This window comes from Apaloderma vittatum, unplaced genomic scaffold (assembly GCF_000703405.1).
Source record: "Apaloderma vittatum isolate BGI_N311 unplaced genomic scaffold, ASM70340v1 scaffold19217, whole genome shotgun sequence".
In the NCBI taxonomy this organism is placed as follows: Eukaryota; Metazoa; Chordata; class Aves; order Trogoniformes; family Trogonidae; genus Apaloderma; species Apaloderma vittatum.
In genome coordinates, this window is record NW_009728046.1 from 23,916 (window position 1) to 42,734 (window position 18,819).

At 44.9% G+C, this 18,819-nt stretch overlaps 1 protein-coding gene across 1 annotated transcript; it reads right to left on the reverse strand.

The window, feature by feature from the left end:
- Nucleotides 1-5,793: 5,793 nt before the first annotated feature.
- Nucleotides 5,794-16,369, reverse strand: LOC104277337 (killer cell lectin-like receptor subfamily G member 1). Its single transcript, XM_009873943.1, has 5 exons — nucleotides 16,252-16,369; nucleotides 9,573-9,665; nucleotides 8,719-8,870; nucleotides 6,796-6,899; nucleotides 5,794-5,905 (listed from the first exon to the last, which is right to left on the reverse strand). Exons 1-5 carry the CDS (start codon nucleotides 16,367-16,369, stop codon nucleotides 5,794-5,796), a joined length of 579 nt encoding a protein of 192 aa, XP_009872245.1.
- Between the last annotated feature and the right edge of the window lie 2,450 nt (nucleotides 16,370-18,819).

Genomic DNA, 18,819 nt, shown 5'->3' on the forward strand with positions numbered 1-18,819 from the left:
AGGGTTCCCTATATGGAGCTGGCCACAGCACTGGTCACAGAGCTGCTGGAGGAGCAGTTTGATTTTCTTCAAACTGGAAGCAGGAGATTGAGCTAGGGTTTGGGAAACAAGAGTGGGCATGCTTAACATCCATTTACGGGCAAGATCTGAAAACAGAGAACACAAATTCTGAAAAATCTTCCCCCTCCACCCACTCTGCTCCCTTGTGCTTTCCATTCCCGGTTCCACCAGGGCTAATGCCAGGAAAAGGGGCCAGAGAGTGCCTGGACAATCAAGTTGTCCAAGATAATCTGGCCTTCACCCTAACAGCAACAGGGACAGTGACATGATGGGAAGCTGCCAAAAGTTCAACCCATTAACAGCATGTTACACATTAACTAGTTCCACAGAACAGACGTGGCCTGGATCTTGCTTTGTCTGTACTGGTTCTTGCTCCAGGTCAAGCTGTTGGCATATCCAGATCAAATTATTGCTGTTTGATGGAGTCCTTCCTTGTTTCATTATGTGAAAAGCCACAGAATGCACTGTGATGGTCGATGTTGTATCACAAAGGGAAATTTCTTTTTGACCATGGTCTTTACTGTAGTACCTCGGTCTGCAGCAGTAGGGTCAATAGCTCTGGTAATTATTACCCTTGCAAGCAACAATATAGTATCTGTCTTGCTTGTAGTCCTAACCCAAACTCCAAAGAATGGCTATCTGTTAGAGGACATAAAGCATAATTTTGGGATTAAAAAGTGCAGGAAAAAATTATTATCTGTCTGTACTTCCTCTCTCCTGCTATCATCATCAGAAGTTTGGTAAGCTCAGGAACTTTGGATTTAAGAAATCCAAGTGCCATGAGATAACAAACCTTCACTACAGACCTTGTTCTGCCCTGCAGTGACCTGCATGGGAAAGGAGAGGATAGTAGTGCATGTCCAATTTCCTTGGGGATTGCACAAAAGACAGCGTAGGCTTGGGTTCTGCCTTCTCCATCTGATGCCTAAAGGTTGCTCTGTTTGCCCAAAGGAAATATAACCCAGGAAAATCTGCCTCATCTGCAGAGAAGAGGATTTGTACATGGGATGGTCAAAGCCTTTATGAAGATAACTGTTTATGTTGGTTCAAACAGGTCAGGAGCTGGACTGACTGAACACAAATCTTACAGGAAAGAGATGCAGGAGTGCACACAACAGGAGAATTATAGAGTCATAGAATCATTAAGGTTGGAAAAGATCTCTGAGAACATCTAGTCCAAGTGTCTATGCAACACTATCATGACCACTAAACTATATCTTGAAGTGCCATGTCTGTATGTCTTTTTAACACCTCCAGGGATGGCGACTCCACCACTTCTCTGGGCAGCCTGTTTTAATGCCCCACCACTCTTTCAGTAAAGAAATTTTTCCTACTATCTAATCTAAAGCTCCTCTGGTTCAGTTTGAGGCCATTTCCTCTTGTCCTATTGCTAGTAACTTGGGAGAAGAGACCAACCCCCATCTCACTACAACCTCCTTTAAGGTAGTTGAAGAAAGCTGCAGGAAGCTAGGGCTACTCTTTTTGGTGAATAGCCAAACAGCTCACGCTGATGAAAAGCTAGCTTCTGGTCATTAAGACCTTGGTCAAAAACATAGTGTGAAGCCAAAAACTGAAAAGAAATGCTTTCAGTCAGTTGAGGGGAGCAAGATTTGAAGGCCTGAGAATCCCAGTAGGTACCAGTGGATGTGTACAGATACCTGACTTTTAAAATCTCCCCTCAATCTGCTTGGCTTCTATCCCCTTCCCAATAGCAACTTGAGCCCCAACAGCCTAATTTCAAGGGTCTCTGCATAGCCCATATGATTAAGCTTGTAGGTGAGGTCACAGAGAATGTAGCGGCAATGAGTTTTCCCTCTCTTTCCTGCCATTTCTGCCTGCTATGAGTACAACTGAGGTGGCCAACTGGCTTTCTAGAGCTTTTTGGCTAGAATTTAAGTGGTTAACTCGAAGCTCCTGCAAGATGTTGGCCTATCCATGGGAAGAGTGTGTTTTAGTATTACCTTTACTGGGTTTCCCTCAGTGAATCTGAATTTCTATCTTTCGGCATAGCTTAAAGGGACAGATGCCCAAAATGTGCAAAAAAGAGCATTAAGTATCCTGTATCTGAAGTGAGAATCCCACTGCATTCGTTAATAGCATCACAGAAGTGCTGTTTGGAAGGGAGTTCTGGAAGTTGTCTAGTCCATCCTTTCACTTAAAGCAGAACTGCTGCCAATGCTGTCAGCTGTGACTTTGTCAAGTAAAACCTTGAAAACTTCCAAGGATGGAGAACCTACTATTTCTCCAGTGATCTCTTCCAGTGTTGCACCACTTTCTGGTGAAGAAGTCTTTCTTGAACTCCACGAGCTGCAGTTGAAGCCATTGTCCCATCTTATATCTTCTGCCTCTATGAAGAAACATCATGTTCCAACATCCTTGTTGCTGCCTTTCAAGTATTTGTAGGCAGTTATTTAATCACTCCAACCTCCTCTCGGTCAGATCAAACAAGCCCAGCTCCCCCTGTCACTGCCTGTGGATCACATACTCCAGTTTGGTAGTCCTCTATTAGACCCTCTACAGCTTCTCCACGTTCCTCTTGAACTGGAGATCAGCAGACCAGACAGTCCTAGTGCAGTCTTGGAAATGCTATGGAGTAGGATGATTGTGACTTTACCTCAGTTTGCTAGCCACGGTCCTCCAGTATTCATTGGTTGCTGCTTACAGAGTTCATCCAAAACATGCTTTCAAGAAAATTAGTATATATCAATCAGCTATATCAACATGTTCTAGATAAGTTAAAAGCTCTGTCAGAGATATTTGTACAACTGCTTTTCAAGGAAATGAAGGTACCTGCTTCAAATCACTTTTGTATTGCAAAAACTTGAACCCAAAGAGGAGCCATGCGCATTGTTAAAAATAAAATCTGTAGATGAATACCCCTTCCCTTCAAAGAACAGTCAACTTTTGAGGCAACCTAATGTATTTGTTTATTTTACATTTCCTGAGCCATCTCTTTGGGATGAAATTGAGAGGCCATGTTTGAAGAATCAAAAGTTAAAATAGCCTAGTATGTACTGTGCTGAAAAATCCTAGGGGAAGCAAAGCCATTGCACTATTCACAAAGTAAACCAGATAAGCTGAGAGACATGCTCCCCTCCCCTACACACATCCTGATAACATGAGAAGTTGTTTCTTCACTGGAGTTGTCTGTTAAATTCTGCTAGGCTTCTTTCTGTAGATGCTACCACCATTTTGACAAAGTAGGTGAAGTCTCCAGCATTGTTTCAGAGGGCCTGGCAACTTTCTAGGAGTGAGGGACAGCATCTTCTTCTGACAGTTGAATGAATTCTGGCACAGACAAAATGACTCATCAAGAGTAACCCAGACAACAGAAAATGAAAACTCAAAGTTTTTAGCTCCTAGTACATTGTTTAAAATACTCTGGTCTTCTCGTGGCTTTCCCAGGTCTGACTGAAAGGCAGACCTACCCTTGCTGGGAACATTCCCACCTTAAGCCTCTCAGCTCAGTGAACTCTGTATCAGGCTCAGCAGACATCCACTTAGCTCAGTATGCTGCAGTCTGAATTTTCGTCCTCATCTCCCTAATACCTTCATGTGTTACATCATCTATGAATGTCAAGCCTCACATATCAAGGACATGCAATTGAAGGCATTCTGTAAATGGCACTGTGAGGGATCTGCTGTTGAGTTATAACTATATTGCTCAAAATAGCATGAAACTACTTCTTTCAACCAGGGGATGCAAAGACAGTTTCAATTATTTGAAAATAAATTTGCTGGGGGGGAACAGCAATTTTCTTTTTGTAAACAAGGTCTTGTTTCTCTTTTCTCCATGATACCATGGTTGTTCATAGTGCTTATTTACATGCGACACAGTAGCATCAATTCCAATAACAATCACTTCTAACTTATTTGTAATCCTCCTTGTGAATGCCTGATGTAGCATTTTCAGATGAAACCTCCAGTACTTGGGTCGGTTAGTTTCTCCCTAGCCCTTCCCTGCCATGCACCATGATGCCTAGTTCTTTACTTCCATGATCTCTTAATTTCTGTCTGTCTTTCAGACTTGTGTCCTCAACCTCATCTCCCCACAACTCTCCTTCTTATCCACCCACCTGTTTCTACCCAAAGTGCCTTCCTTGTCCTTATGTTTAGCAGATATCTCACAGAATCACAGAGCAGTTGAGCTTGGAAGGGGCCTCTTGAAGTCATCTGGTCCAACTCCCCTGCTCAAGCAGGGCCACCTACAACCAGTAGCCTAGGACAACATCCAGAGACCTTTTGAATAGCCCCAAGCATGAAGACCCCCGCAATCTCTGGTTAAGATGCAGCAGTGACCAAACACCCTCACAGTAAAAGTGTTCCCTGATGTTCAGAGAGAACCTCCTGTGTTTCAGTTTGTGCCCACTGCCTCTGGTCCTGTCACTGGGCACCACTGAACAGAGCCTGGCTCTGTACCCTGCCTTCCGGTGCATTATATATATTTATATAGTATATATACATTAAGAAGATCTCCCCTTAGCCTTCTGTTCTCTGGAATAAACTTTCCCAGCTGTCTCAGCCTCTCATAGGAGAGATGCTCCAGTCCTTTCTTCGTCTTTGTGGTTCTTCATTGGACTCTCCGGTATGTCCAAGTACCTTTCATACTAGGGAGTCCAGAACTGGACACAGTACTCCAGGTGTGGCCTCACCAGCGCTGAGTAGAGGGCAAGGATCACCTCGCTTGACTTGCTGGCACCGCTCTGCCTAATGCAGCTCAGGATACCACTCACCTCCTTTGCAGTGAGGCCACATCGCTTGCTGATGTTCATCTTGGTGTCCACCAAGACCCTCAGGTCCTTTTCTGCAAAGCTTCTTTCCAGCTAGGTCACCCCCAGCATATACTGGAACGTAATGTGAATATACTAGGATAAATAGGATAAATCAGAAGTTAATAAAATTTTTCTTCCTTTGTTGGAATAAAATCTCTGTGTGGGAAAAAAGAGTTTTCCAGGTGTGTGGAAATGCAACCTACTGTCCCACCACTAACGTTCACTGTTTTTTTGTGCTGTCCACACTCTTAGCCTGTCTCTGCTCTATTTGAACTTAAAGCTCCTTGTAGTAAAGATTTGTCTACTGCTTCCTCTCTCTGCAAAAAACTGCAGAGGTGGAGAGGGAAACATGTTCTTGGTTGATTCAATAATAACACACAATTAATTGTATTCCTTTGATTTCAGAAGTCCAGCTCTATGACTACATTGAATTTGGCCTCTAAAACATGGCATGAGGCTGGTTCCTTCCAACAGAGAGAAGTAATGGCATGGGTGCACACTTTTGGTTCAATGCAGTACTGGAGGTTTATTTTCACTGCTAGATTTACAGAAGTAGTAGTCTCATTTCAGCCTCTTGTCTTGCACTCACAGCCCTGTGGAGGTGAAATCTGATGCTTGATAATGGAGGAAATTGGCCAGCTCACTTCAGAAATCTGAAGACTCAGCGTCTGTTGTGACAAAAATGGTGTTTGCCCTTGTAGGACAAATAAAGAAAGACTAGGGGAAGGAGTATGTCCCAGGTCTTATCTGGTCAAATATTAGTCCAACACATGTAGACTGAGAATGAGTGTACTGCTGAGGATAACTCACCCTATGGGCAAAAAAACCTGTCCCTGCAAAACACCTTCATGAGTGTGTGGAAAGGGAAAGTCCTTGGTCTTGCACAGAGCTTTGGTTTGCAGGACAGTGATCCACTTCTAGCACTGATGAGATGATTATGAGATGAAAATACTCAGGGGATTTATCTAAGAGATTTCTCACAGATCCATGGAGCGTTATGTTCACAGCTGGAGGCCCGAAAGATGTCTTTCATCAGGACAGCACAGTGTTGCACAGGGCTGTTAGAGGAAATCCTGCAAGAGACACAGAACAAAAGTGAGGCCAAGAGAAAATGCTGAGATTATCTCCTAAAGATAAGAAAGAAAAAACATCTGATTTTGAAGGGCGGAGCCCAGAGGAAGTAAAAGAACCCAACCTCCAAAGGGCAGCTGTTAGAAAACAAAATGTACAACAAAAAAACCTATCTACCTGGAGATTACACATCTAAGTAATTTCACCACCATGGAACCCAAATCAGAACCAGACATACATACAAATCCATGCGGTGGCAGTGATACCCATCAGCATGAGAACGGCAGTGCTGAGAGTTTCATGGAAATATGATCATCTCCAAGGAGTTTGTAAGAACAGAAAGCTGGATTTAAGAAGCGAACTAAGCCAAGTGCTTAGAGTACTGAGTGAGATCTTGGGCAAGTTTCCTTGCTGTGGAAGTGTGAGATGAGACTAACTCATCGTCTTAACTCTCATAAAAAGGAAAGGGCCGGGCAAAGTCACTGGACCAAATCATGCCTTCCCTCATGAGAATGCTGAGCCAAAATAAAGGTTCTGACTTGGGCTGGCACTTGTGAAGCAGCAAAGAGCTAGGTCCTCACACCCAATGACACCAGCACCAGGCAGAATGGGTGCAAGGGGGCTACACCAGTGGATGGACCTCTTCTCACTGAGCAACTGTGTAGGCAGTGCAAACAAATATTCCATGGTCTGGAGGGAAGTAGAGATTAAAACACTAACATTGGCCCTGTTTTTCACAGATAGATGCCGTTACAAGGTGCAGGACAATAAAAAGTAGGCTCTTTCAAGTTCAGTGCCATACAGGTGGCGGTAAGAAGAAAATCTGCCCAAGAAAAAGCTCCTGAGATCTAGTATAGGAACACCAATCAATCCGAATCAGAACTGAACTCACTTGGTACCACTGAGTATAGAGCCATCTTCCCAAATCCAGACAGAGCCTGTGCTGTTCTTCAGTCCAATCCAGAAACATTCTGTCTTAATACTCTTGAACAGGTCCTAGAAAAGGTGATGAATTATAGTGACTAACAAAAGACAGTCTAAAAATGGAGGTAAGGATAAATAAAGAGAACAAAAAGTAAGATACTGACTGTTCTTTAAGAGACTTGACAGTACATGTTTCTTCACACCTCCTAATCAGGAAGATTAGCCCTGCAGATCAGGCCTGGAATAACAACTATGTGTACGCTCACAAGGAAATAAACACTTTCACGGGTCCTGGGCAGTTTCTTCAAAGGACATTTCTCAGGGCAATATGTGCAAACCAACAGCACTTCAGTCTCCTGGAGTTTCCTACACAGAACTTTATGGAAGGAATATATGCTTTATGGTAGGAATATATGCTATTAGTATTAATATTAACAATCTACTATACAGCTAGCTAGCAAGCTACTACAAAATATTAACAATTAAAGGTAAAATCAGGTCAGGGCAGAAGGTGCAGGCACTGACAGATATGTGTAAAGAGCCCAGGAACAAAGCTCATTACATTCTATACAAACTTTCCTCCTACGTGTTCTCAGTGTTCATTTCCTCTTGCCTAACCTTACACTCCTGTGGACAAGTTTGTCTTGTCCACATTTGCAATAAAACCAAACAGCTGCAAGCTTTCAGCAGCCTAGTTGGGCCCCATACTTATCTCCTACTGCCCTAAACAAAGCTTCAGAGTAGACATTTTCACACAGAAGCTTTAAAAAAGCAGCCTTGGGAAAGTGGTGGGAATAGGAGTAGCTTGAGGAACGCTTCAGTGTTGCTGGTGGTTTGGAGGTGACTGTGCTTCCCTGGCAAAGGGAGGCAGAACAATCTCAGCCTTTGCAGCACGGGCCATGGATAGAGAGAGGTAGGAAAGTCTTGCTTATGTGGGGCAGTCTGAGCAGGAATAAGGGGTAATGCTCTAGTAGCAGAGATAGTAGTATGAAAGTAGATGGACCAGGGAGGCTTTCTTCATGCAGAAAGATGGGTATTTCCCAAGGAATCAGAACTTGCCTAAGCAAGTGTGAGAGCCTGGTATATACTCCCAGTCGAGCAGAGACCTGGCTTTGTAAGTCCCCACAGAACATCATACAATGCACCTTCTGTCCAGGGACTGGAAGCTGTCCACGTTCATTGGACCTGCGCTAATAGGCTCTGGCTTGCGCAAAACCAGAACAAGTACTTCTGCTTTACTTAGGTAGATGTGCCTCACCTCCCTGGTGACCAGCAATGTCCATTTCTTCAGTGGTCACACATTCCCCTGCCCCTGGTGAGCACCTGCTGAAAAATGAGCAGCAGAACAGAAGGTTTCTGAGGTTTTTTGGCAGAGAGAGGAAGTAAGCGTTGAAAACAAACTGAGAAAGAACTATCTGTGCATGAAGACAGGGAGTGGCAAGGGTCACTGAGCAGGAGGAGCTGGAGTGGCTGCAGAGAGGAGAGGCATCACTCTTGCAAAGGAGAGTGGGGACGTATTGCTTTGTAGACAATCAATACAGAGAGCGTGCAGTGCCACCGTTTTTTCCCGCAGTCATTCAAATCAGCCTTATCAGAGATAGGAGAAGAGGTTGAGGGGGCAGTGGAGAAGGCTGGCTCCTATATCCTTCATAGGATGACTCTAAGTAGCTGACAGGGACACTCACCTCTTCCTTCTCCCCTTTGTGTCTTTGCCTGTGGGGAACTTCTAGGGCATATACTGAAACTGGAAGTGCACTACAATGCTGCAGCCGTAAACCCTTCCTCTCCTTTAAAGTCAAAATATTGCCAGAGTGACAGCACTGCAGGGATGTTTGTCACTGAGGTGTCTGCAAGGAAATGGAAGATCCTCAAAGAGTAAGCAAATCATTACCATTTCGCTGTCATCACTGATCACCAGGAGATGAGCTCCCTGTGCCTGGCAGGATTGCTGACTGGAATTCCAGTCCTTCTTCTCCTTGGAGAAGGAGTAGCAGCTCCCTCTGTAGGCCACCCACTGCTGAGGGCAGTGTGGGTGGGAGTCACCTGTAAAGGAATCAAAATATCAGCTCTTCTCTACCATTAAACAACATAAAGACACTTGTCAGCAAGAACCTGCTGAAAAGCAGCTCTTCTGGATAGTCGCAATGCCGAAAACACAAGCATCTAAAAATAACAATGCACAAACACTGAACTTCAGATCCTTTGTGTAATTTCTGAATCTTCGTACAAAAGTCATGTGCACTCAGATCCTGGTGCAACTCCCCCCGCTCTGGGTTTCCTCTGAACTACTCAGATACCTGTGAACCCAAATTGGCTCTCTGAAAGCAGATGACACTGGGTGTGCAAAAAGTCAGGGAAAAAATTATGTCATTTTGTTTGTACAGTATGATCATGTCACCACAAACAGTAAGCTCTCGCACATGGTCTAGCACCTTCTGCATGCATGCAGAAGTGTTGTAGACCTTGCATATTTGTTCCATAGTTTACTGCTATAACTACAGCAGACAAGTCTAAAAAAATCTTTCAGTATGTTTCACTGCTCTTTATCACAGCATCTGAAGTGGGTTGCCTGGGGTCTGCACAAAGAATATATTCCTCAGAATATTCTAGATAACCAGTAGGTACTTAAGGCTGGTAGAAACCTATAATAGCTTCTAGTTTAACCAGAAATTTAGATGTGCTTAGATAATTCTCTGGTCCTTTGCTGTTGATTGTTCATCTTTCAGCACCGCTTTGTGCACTTACTCATCTTCCAAATCAAAGCAATTGTTAGAGAGATGCTCAGTATCCCAAAGCCTATAGCCAAGCCTGGCATAACTGCTGGCCACTGACAGGGAGCTGTAAAAGAGAAAAGAAACCACAGTGAACAGGAGCCACATGAATGCTGATGGTGGTTTTACATAGCTTGGTTGTGCCCTGGGTATTTCCATCAGGAACCAAACCATTTAGAGCACTCCTCTCTGTCCATAATGTGCACGTCACTGCCGTCACTGTCTCTGCCCAGCCTCCCTGGGCCCTCCCTATGCCCCTGCCCATAGTCCCAGGGCCCCATTTCAGTTGGGCTCAGGGCTGCCAGTCCTTGCCTGAGCGTCACAAGAGGTGAGCTACCTCCAGGTCAGCCACAGCTCTGCCCCTGCCTGGCCACTAGCAGAAGGTAAGTCCTTGGGGCAATCTCCACAGCTTCCTTTCAAAGGAGGGAGCCAGGACTGCCATTTAGAGATCTGCTCATGTACAGCCGAGGTGTTAACCTCTGGGCTACATCTTGTTTACTTGTTGTCGTTTCCTGGAGCTATGTTTGAGTGAAGAGGCATTTGCTTTCCTTAAGACATCTGAAATTTCAGCACTAAAATCTCTGCTTTCCCAGGTTGACAAGAGGATGACATTGCCATGGTTGAGCTCCAGGGTGGTTTAGTTTACTTATTTTATTAATCTCAGTACGAGAGCTGCACAGACAGCAGGACTTTCTAAGAGGCATTAAATGTGCAGCTAATGGTTACTGATGTTGAGGAACCTAGGATTTCCCTGTGTTGCTCCCTTAAGCTTATGTACCACATCCTACTCTTGTGGTGCTCCTGAATCTGCTACCCAAGTCCAGTCACCAGTGGAGCTCATAATATCTGAGGTTCTTTTCTCTTAGTCGTGTCATGAGACACAAAGAAACATATTTGTACTCCAAAAAAAGGCTAGGAGTCTAATCACAGGATCATAGAACCATTAAGGTTGGAACAGAACTCTAAGATCATCAAGTTCAGCCATCAACCCAACAACACCATGACCACTGAACTATATCCTGAAGTGCCACATCTACATGTTTTTTGAACACCTCCAGGGCTGGTGACTCCACCACTTCCCTAGACAGCCTGTTCCAGTGCTTCACCACTCTTTCAGTACAGAATTTTTTCCTAATACCTAATCTAAACCTCCCCTGGTTCAACTTGAGGCCATTTCCTCTTGTTCTATCATTAGTAACTTGGGACAAGAGACCAGTACCCACCTCACTACAACCTCCTTTAAGGTAGTTGTAGAGATGAATGAGGTCTCTTCTCAGCCTCCTCTGCTCCAAATTAATCCCAGCTCTAGTCCTGCTGGACACACTATTCCTGATACAGGCCAGGATGCCGTTGGCCTTCTTGGCCACCCGGGCTCACTGCTGGCTCATGTTCAGCCGGCTGTCCACTAACACCCCCAGGTCCTTTTCCGCCAGGCAGCTTTCCAGACACTCCTCCCCAAGCCTCTAGTAGTGTCTGGGGTTGTTGTGACCCCAGTGCAGGACCTGGCACTTGGTCTTGTTGAACCTTATACAACTGGCCTTGGCCCACTGATCCAGCCTGTCCAGGACCCTTTGCAGAGCCTCCCTACTCTCAAGCAGATCAACACTCATGCTCAACTTGGTGTCATCTGCAAATTTACTGAGGGTCCACTTGATCCCCTCACCTAGATTATTGATATAGATATTAAACAAGACTTGCCCCAAATCTGAGCCCTGAGGGACACCACTTGTGACCGGACGCCAACTGGATTTAACTCCATTTACCATGACTCTCTGGGCTTGGCCATTCAGCCAGTTCTTAACCCAGCAAAGAGCACACCTGTCTAAGCCATGAGCCACCAGCTTCTTGAGCAGAATACTGTGGGAGACAGTGCCAAAGTCTTTACAAAAGTCCAAGGAGACAATATCCACAGCCTTTCCTTCATAAGTAATAAGATGAAGGAAGAGGAAGACTAGCTTTAAGCAAAAACAGTACCACAGCAAGCATATTGGAAGTTTGGTGGAAGAAGGGCTGCGAGCAGGATTTCATAGCAATAGGATGCAAAATAAACAGGGAAGACAGAGGGGGCTATTCTCTGCTCAAGTAAAATTACAGTCAAATTAGCTTAAATAACTAACTGCTTCAAGAAGTAACAGTAACAGCATCCCCACAGACCAGGCAAATGCTACTAAATGTATAGGGTTGGAGTTACATTGTGGACTGCCAGACAAGGATAGTAGCAGCACTCATGAACTGGCAAAAAAAACCCAGAGCTACTGTGAAGGAAGTGCAGTGATGACACGTGTCAATTAATTGCATTAAATTAGACAAATGCCATGTCAGGGCATGATGCTGAGACTGAATGCTCAGACACCATCAACAAGCACCTCATGGAGCGGCGAGCCAGGAAACACAGAAAGCAAAGCAGCTCGTGACCGCCCTGAGCCCTGCTCAGGCCACCCATGAGCTCCATCCAGCAGCTTCTCTGCCGCAGTGAACACAAATGCACTGAAATTCAATAGAGGCAAACAGCAACAGCAACAAATGGCACTGTGGTATAATCATTTCAAAATGGGAAGCTACAGGAAAATGAGGAAACTTGTCAGGGAGAAATAAAAAGGGAAGGCCAAAAGAATAAAATAATTGCAAGCAGCAGAGGAAACTTTTTTCAGGATCTGTTGGTGGAAGCTGAAAACAAATGCACATCACGTATCAAGAATATTGTGGGAAGGACAAAGAAAGCCAGCACTAAAACAGAGCGGGGAGGGACTTCACTTAGAAACAAGAATGAATCCCTTAATTGTTGGAAGTTTTGTCCAAACACAGAAAGTAGAACAGATCGATAAATCAATAAAAAATCATTTATTTTGATCTTAGAGCGGTTTGCAGGCTCACCAGTTTTAAGACCAGTTTCTGGTTTATAGAAATATATTTAGACCCACAGTTTTGGCTAAAAGAAGTTTCTAAGGTAACGAGGGAGAGCATGAGGGAGCTTCGTAAGAACCATTCTTCTCATAGAAAGAGCCTTCCTGATGTAAAGGCTTTGTCATGTTTCCTGCGGCATCTTCTGAAGTACTGCATTCAGTTTTGCGGTCCCCAATACAAAAAGGACATAGACTTGTTGGAGCAAGTCCAGAGAAGGGCCACAAAGACGATCAGGGGCCTGGAGCACCTCCCCTCTGAGGACAGGCTGAGACAGTTGGAGTTGCTCAGCCCGCAGAAGAGAAGGCTCCGGGGAGACCTTACAGCAGCCTTCCAGTAACTGAAGGGGGCCTGCAGGAAAGCTGGGGAGGGACCGTTCGCAAGGGCATGTAGTGACAGGATGAGGTGCAATGGTTTAAAACTAGGACAGGGTAGACTTAGATTAGAGATTAGGACAAAGTTCTTTGCTAAGAGGGTGGTGAGGCACTGGAACAGGTTGCCCAGGGAAGGTGTGGATGCCCCCTCTATGGAAGTGTTTGGCTGGATGGGGCTTTGAGCAACCTGGTCTAGTGGGAAGTGTCCCTGCTCAGGGCACGGGGGTTGGAACTAGAAGAACTTCAAGGTCACTTCTAACCCAAACCATTCATTGATCCTATGATTCTAGCTGCCCACCTCTAGTTTAAAAATAACAATATTTATTCATTGTTTTAAACATTATTAAACAATAAATCCCACCTCTCTTCAAGTACAAAACACAGAAAGACTTTTCAGTTACAACCTACTCCTCAGCTTCACGCAGGAGGACAATGGAGAACTGCAGGATATGAACTGAGTAGCTGCTTTCTCTGCCTGCTCTCTATTCCTCTTGTAAGGTCACTTTTGCATCTCTGGAGACTGGGGGTTTTGCCATCAGATTTTTAAGCCTCAAGAGAATGGAGTCAGCCAGAGGTTAAGGGGTAGGGTGGAGCTGCTTCTCTGCAGATTAAAACTAAGTAAAACAGGATAAATATTTGTTGAAACCTAATTCTTCGTTCTGATACCCCATTTCTGACAGTTTGCACTTTGTTTTCTTTCCTCTCTTGCCTCTCAAAGGAGCTACCTCCCACATCCTCTAGATCGCTGTTCCTGATTTTGGGGGAAACTACTTCCAGAACAAGGCAACTGGGATGACATTCAGTGAAACGGTTAATCCTTAAACGTCAGCACCGGGCACCCGAGCTGGTGCCTCCTGGCAATGAATAGAGCAGTTCACCCTCTGTTGTTTCAAAACAACTGCAGAAAAAAGGAACTGACTCAACTCAGTATCGAAACAAAATCCAGGGCACATCCACAACCAGGGCAGTGGGAGAGTTCACTTCAGTTCTTAAAAATGAAAAATTATGCCATTAGATAATTTTGGGAGGAAAAAAAAATGAAGTGAGAAAGTCATATTGAAATGTTCAAGGTGAATTTAAGCCTCACTTGAACTGCAGTGGTCAGTCCAGCAAAGAGGAATTAGGATGTTCATAAATCAAGATTTTTACCATTTGCAAAAGTGAGTCCCTGCAGTTCTCCCTGTTTAAAACAGGTTGAAGGGTTTGTGCTTGATGCTCTGCCCCTGGACTACATGCGAAGCTCTTGTAGAAGAGGATGGGACAAGTATCTGAGACGACTTTGAGGGAAATCTGAATGGAGCATCCAGAAATATTTCTATGTAGTTGTCTGAGGAACTGTGGAAGAGTCTCCCCAAGGGAAGGGAGAAGTAGATAGGTGGACATTTAATGTAAACATCCAATGTTATAACTTTCTAGTATGCAAAACACCCCGTTAGTTCTTAACGGTCTGGAGAAATGACTGTGATATGCTGCAATCACCTGCAAGCAACGTGACCCAATATTTTTAGGTTTGGAAGTCCAGATTCAGTTCAAAAACTGAAACCTGTTAGCACTTGATAACTCAAATCTTCTAGGGCAGTCCAAAGAATGTCATTGCACTGTCCCAGATAGCTCCCCTCAGCTCCTGCCTACGTCAGCTTGGGAGCAACATGACTACCTAGGGCCAGGGAGGAGGGTCTGAGAAATTAAGATCCTGTCCTTGGCTATGGCACAGACCTGGTTATCACTGTTACTACCAGCGTGCCACACAGGCTAATACTGTCTTAAGTGATTGCTGGACTGACGTTTTGGTAGTGTGGCACATCTAAGGCTCTCTGGAAGCCAAAGAGGAGACAGCCAGGGCAGGTCTTCATTTTTGAGAAGTCCGGGAGAGCCAAAACCAGTTGGTTCAACCAGAGGACTGATCTATACACCTCTGATATGTCTGTAATACTGCATCACAGGGATGACTTGGCAGCAAGGGTGTGCATCTGAAAACAGAAATGAAACACCTGAAAGCACATCTCTTAAAAATTATGGAAGTGGAGACAGAGCTGAAAATAAAGATCTTCTAAAGAATGGTGCTTAAACTGCATTCCTTAGGGCCTCCTTGCACACAGAAAAGAGCTGGGAAATAAATAATATGTATAGAAAGTGCATTCAAAGATCAGCTCCTTTATTTTAGGCCCTCTGACTTTAGCTCGAAAAGATGAGAGTACATAAAGGAATTTGAAGAGGACAAATATTGAAGAGAAAACTGCACACATCTGCAGAGGGCATCGAGTCATCTCCATTTCCAACAGAGTCGGAGTGAACACAAATGGCAGGGAATGAAGGGATGTCCTTGTGTCTTTTATGATGCAACAGAAGACATAATTTCTGATGAAAACACATGCAAAAGCAAGACTGCCTTCTGAGCAGTGTTTGATTACCAGATAGAAACTTAGGCAGTTCTGCACTGGTTTTGTTTCCATAGTGCATCCAGTGACCAGACAGCAGTAACAACCACAGATATATGTCGTTATTCTGCTCAGAGGACAGATATCTTGTATCCCACAGCAAAAGCCACTTTTGCTGTAACAGCTCTGAAAAAAAGCTAGGGTCAACCATCAGCATTGCAGCCAATGCAGAACAATTCACATAAAGCACTCAAGCATTTAGTGGAAAAGCAATAAGCTCATAGGAAGGAGACAAAAAGAACGATCACCAATGCAAAATCTCACTCTTCGAAAGTGATATTCCTCAACTAAGCAGCCAGAGAAATTGCTCAGTGTGACGTTTGTAAGGCCTGAACAGGGGAATGGAGCGGAAATAAGGGAAGAGGAAAAGAGAAAGCGCTAAGAAAATCCTCCTGATAGTAAAAGGCAGAACTGTCTCAAGGCAAAAGATGAAAATTTGCTCACTGGGAGGTATGTAAAACTAGAACAGAGAAAACACAGGAAAAAATGTATCACAAAAGAATCCTGCAGAGCCCCACAGGAGAGAGACTGGATGATCTCATATACCTCCTCCATCTCTGACCTCTGATTAGCGTACACCTCTAATTTATCTGTACTTGCATCTCGTCTGCCCTTCCAAGAACTATTGCTGACAATCTCTAATCACTGACAAGCAAACAGCTTTAAAACTGCACACCTCTTCTGGAGAAAAGGATGCCTGAGTTGAATGCCCAGAAGTAGACACCAAAAGGAGTCTGACAGAGAGAGGGAGGGCAAGGCTGCTGGGCCTCTGGCCTATCAGTTTTTATCACATTAAAATACTCACAGTAACTTTAGAACCAAAGCAACAGCCCCGTGAGCTGGTACTCAAGTCAGTGGACAGCTCAGAATGTTTCTGTTAGATCTTGCTTTCGCTTAAAAAAGCCCTGTAGTGTTGACCTACCTCATCCAGCTTCCTTACCTCTTTTTTCCCATGCAGATTTGGCCCTTGGTGGTGGAGTAGGAGAGAATTTGACAGAAGTATAAATTATTTCCTCACTTGCCTCGGCTGCAGAATTATCTGATCTGCTTCCCTCCATGCCAAAGCAAAGTGTGAGTGTGACAAGATGTTTCGATTAGGCTGTTGAGCGACAGGGCTCACCGCCTGTGAAACAGGAAGCCTGAGGCTATATGCAGAAAGCAAAAAAAGAGTTGCAACCTCTATCTCCATCTGCTCAAAAAAAAAAAAATTTACAATAGAATGGAGAGCAATGGAAGTGCCACAACTTCCATTTCCTAACCTGGTAAGGGTTAAGAGCAGCCATTAGTGGAAGAGGTGATTAATCACAAGGTTCACTGGTGGTGTAATTGTTGCCAAGACAAGAGGCTGTGATTGCAGTGAGTAATTGCGAGAATGTGTGTCACTCTGAAGAGCTCCTTCTTAGGATAGAAGGAGGTGGATAACGAGAGTACGAGGTGAAAAATGGGATAAGCAATGGCTATGGCAAAGTGGCAGCCCAGCTGCTGTCAAAAGGGGAGCAGAGGTGAACATGGGTTTGAGAAGGAAGCCTTGTGAGCTTTTGACACTTCCTACTGTCCCTGCATGTACACCCAACACCTAGTGTGTATGAGCTTGAGACACAGGCAGGCACTGAGAGCTGGCATCCCTAAAGACCCTCAGGACTCAGCATCTCAACAGCATCAGTACAAGAGAGGCATGGACGTACTGCAGAGAGCCTAGCAAAGAGCCACAAATATGGTTAAGGAACATCTCTCCTATAAAGAAAGGCTGAGAGATCTGGGACGATGGAGCCTGGAGAGGAGACATCTCAGGGAAGAGCTTGTTCATGTATAAAAATACCTGAAAGAGGGTACAAGGAGAGCCAGGCTTTTTTCAGTGGTGCCCAGATACAGGACCAGAGGCAGTGAGCACAAAATGAAACACAGAAAGTTCCCTCTGAGCATCAGGAAACACTTTTTTACTGTGAGGGTGACTGAACACTGGCACAGGTTGGCCAGAGAGGTTGTGGTGCCTACCTCCATGGAGAGCTGTCTGTACATGGTCCTGGGCAACCAGCTGTAGGTGGCCTGGCTTGAGCAGGAGGTTGGACCAGGTGACCTTGGGAGATCCCTTCTAATCTCAACCATTTTGTGATCAGCAATAACAAGAAACGTCAGGGGTTTTGTCTGCACAGTTGGCTGATTTGTGTTCTAATCCAGATTCTGATCCCTTCCAGTTCACGCTGAGATTGGGGAAGTTTGCCAGGCTTGTGGTGTACATTTTCATCACTTGGACAGTTCATTTACAAGAATTGTTTGGGCATTCTCAAAAAAAGGAGTTTACCGTGCTGTTCAGTTCTAGGACAGGGATGATTGCTCCCTGCCTTGGTGGCATGCTGCAAACTTGAGAAGTGAATACTCAGAAGGATGTTTAGTATATTGTTATGGTCAACCGAGTGCAATGCACATGTCTGGGAAGGCACGGATTAGGTATTTCTGCAAATCCGTCCATCACACACTTTCCTCTAGGGGTGGCATATTGCACCCACAAGACTCCTTCCAGCCCTGTGTAAGGCCTGTAAACATGAAGACAGGGAGTCTGCACTTTGGAAGAAGGGGAAGGCAGAAGAAAGTAGAGCAACACAAGAGAAAGAAAGTCTCTCTTGAATGCTTTGAATGGGCATTGGAGAAGTTGAAAGAGGTATCAGTCTCAGAGAGGGAGAATTTGTTATCATAGAATCACATAATCACAGAATGTTCGAGGTTGGAAGGGACCTCTAGGGATCATCTAGTCCAGCCTCCCTGCCAGAGCAGGATCCCCTAGGGCAGCCACACAGGAACGCATCCGGGTGGGTTTTGAAAGTCTCCAGAGAAGGAGCCTCCACAACCTCTCTGGGCAGCCTGTGCCAGGGCTCTGTCACCCTCACAGTAAAGAAAGTTTTCATGTTGAGGTGGAACTTCCTATTGTTCTAACTTAAACCCATTATTCCTTGTTCTATTACTGGCACCACTGAGAAGAGATTGTCTCCTTCCTCTTGACACCCACCCCTCAGATATTTGTACACGTTAATAAGGTCCCCTCTCAGCCGTCTCCTTTCAAGACTAAACAGCCCCAGTTCTATCAGCCTCTCTTCATAGGAGAGAAGTTCAAGTCCCTTAATCATCCTCGTAGCTCTCCGTTGGACTCTCTCCAGTAGGTCCCTGTGTCTCTTGAATTGGGGAGCCCAAAGCCGGACACAGGATTCCAGGTGTGGTCTCACCAGGGCAGAGTAGAGGGGGAGGAGAACCTCCCTGGACCTGCTGGACACACTTTGCTTAATGCACCCCAGGATCCCATTGGCCCTCTTGGCCACAAGGGCACATTGCTGTCCCAACGAGAGCTTAGCTGGGAAGTAGTTGGTGCGGCTGGAAAGAAACCAACAGATTTCAGACATGGCTTCAGTGCCCAGACCAAGGGGAAAAGGCTGTTGGCTACAAGGCGGGCAGGCTGCATGCAGGACCAGTGTGCTCACAAAGCCTGGGATATTTGCGAACAGGTGGAAAGAGGAAC

What these genes read in the sequence shown, in the direction of transcription:
- LOC104277337 (XM_009873943.1), bottom strand. Translation starts at nt 16,369, where the DNA reads ATGGAGGGAAGCAGATCAGATAATTCTGCAGCCGAGGCAAGTGAGGAA. An exon ending in ATCTGCATGGGAAAAAAGAG is followed by an intron (nt 9,666 to 16,251) that starts GTAAGGAAGCTG and finishes TCTCTTTTACAG; the next exon opens with CTCCCTGTCAGTGGCCAGCA. An exon ending in TCAGTGATGACAGCGAAATG is followed by an intron (nt 6,900 to 8,718) that starts GTAATGATTTGC and finishes CACCTTTTCTAG; the next exon opens with GACCTGTTCAAGAGTATTAA.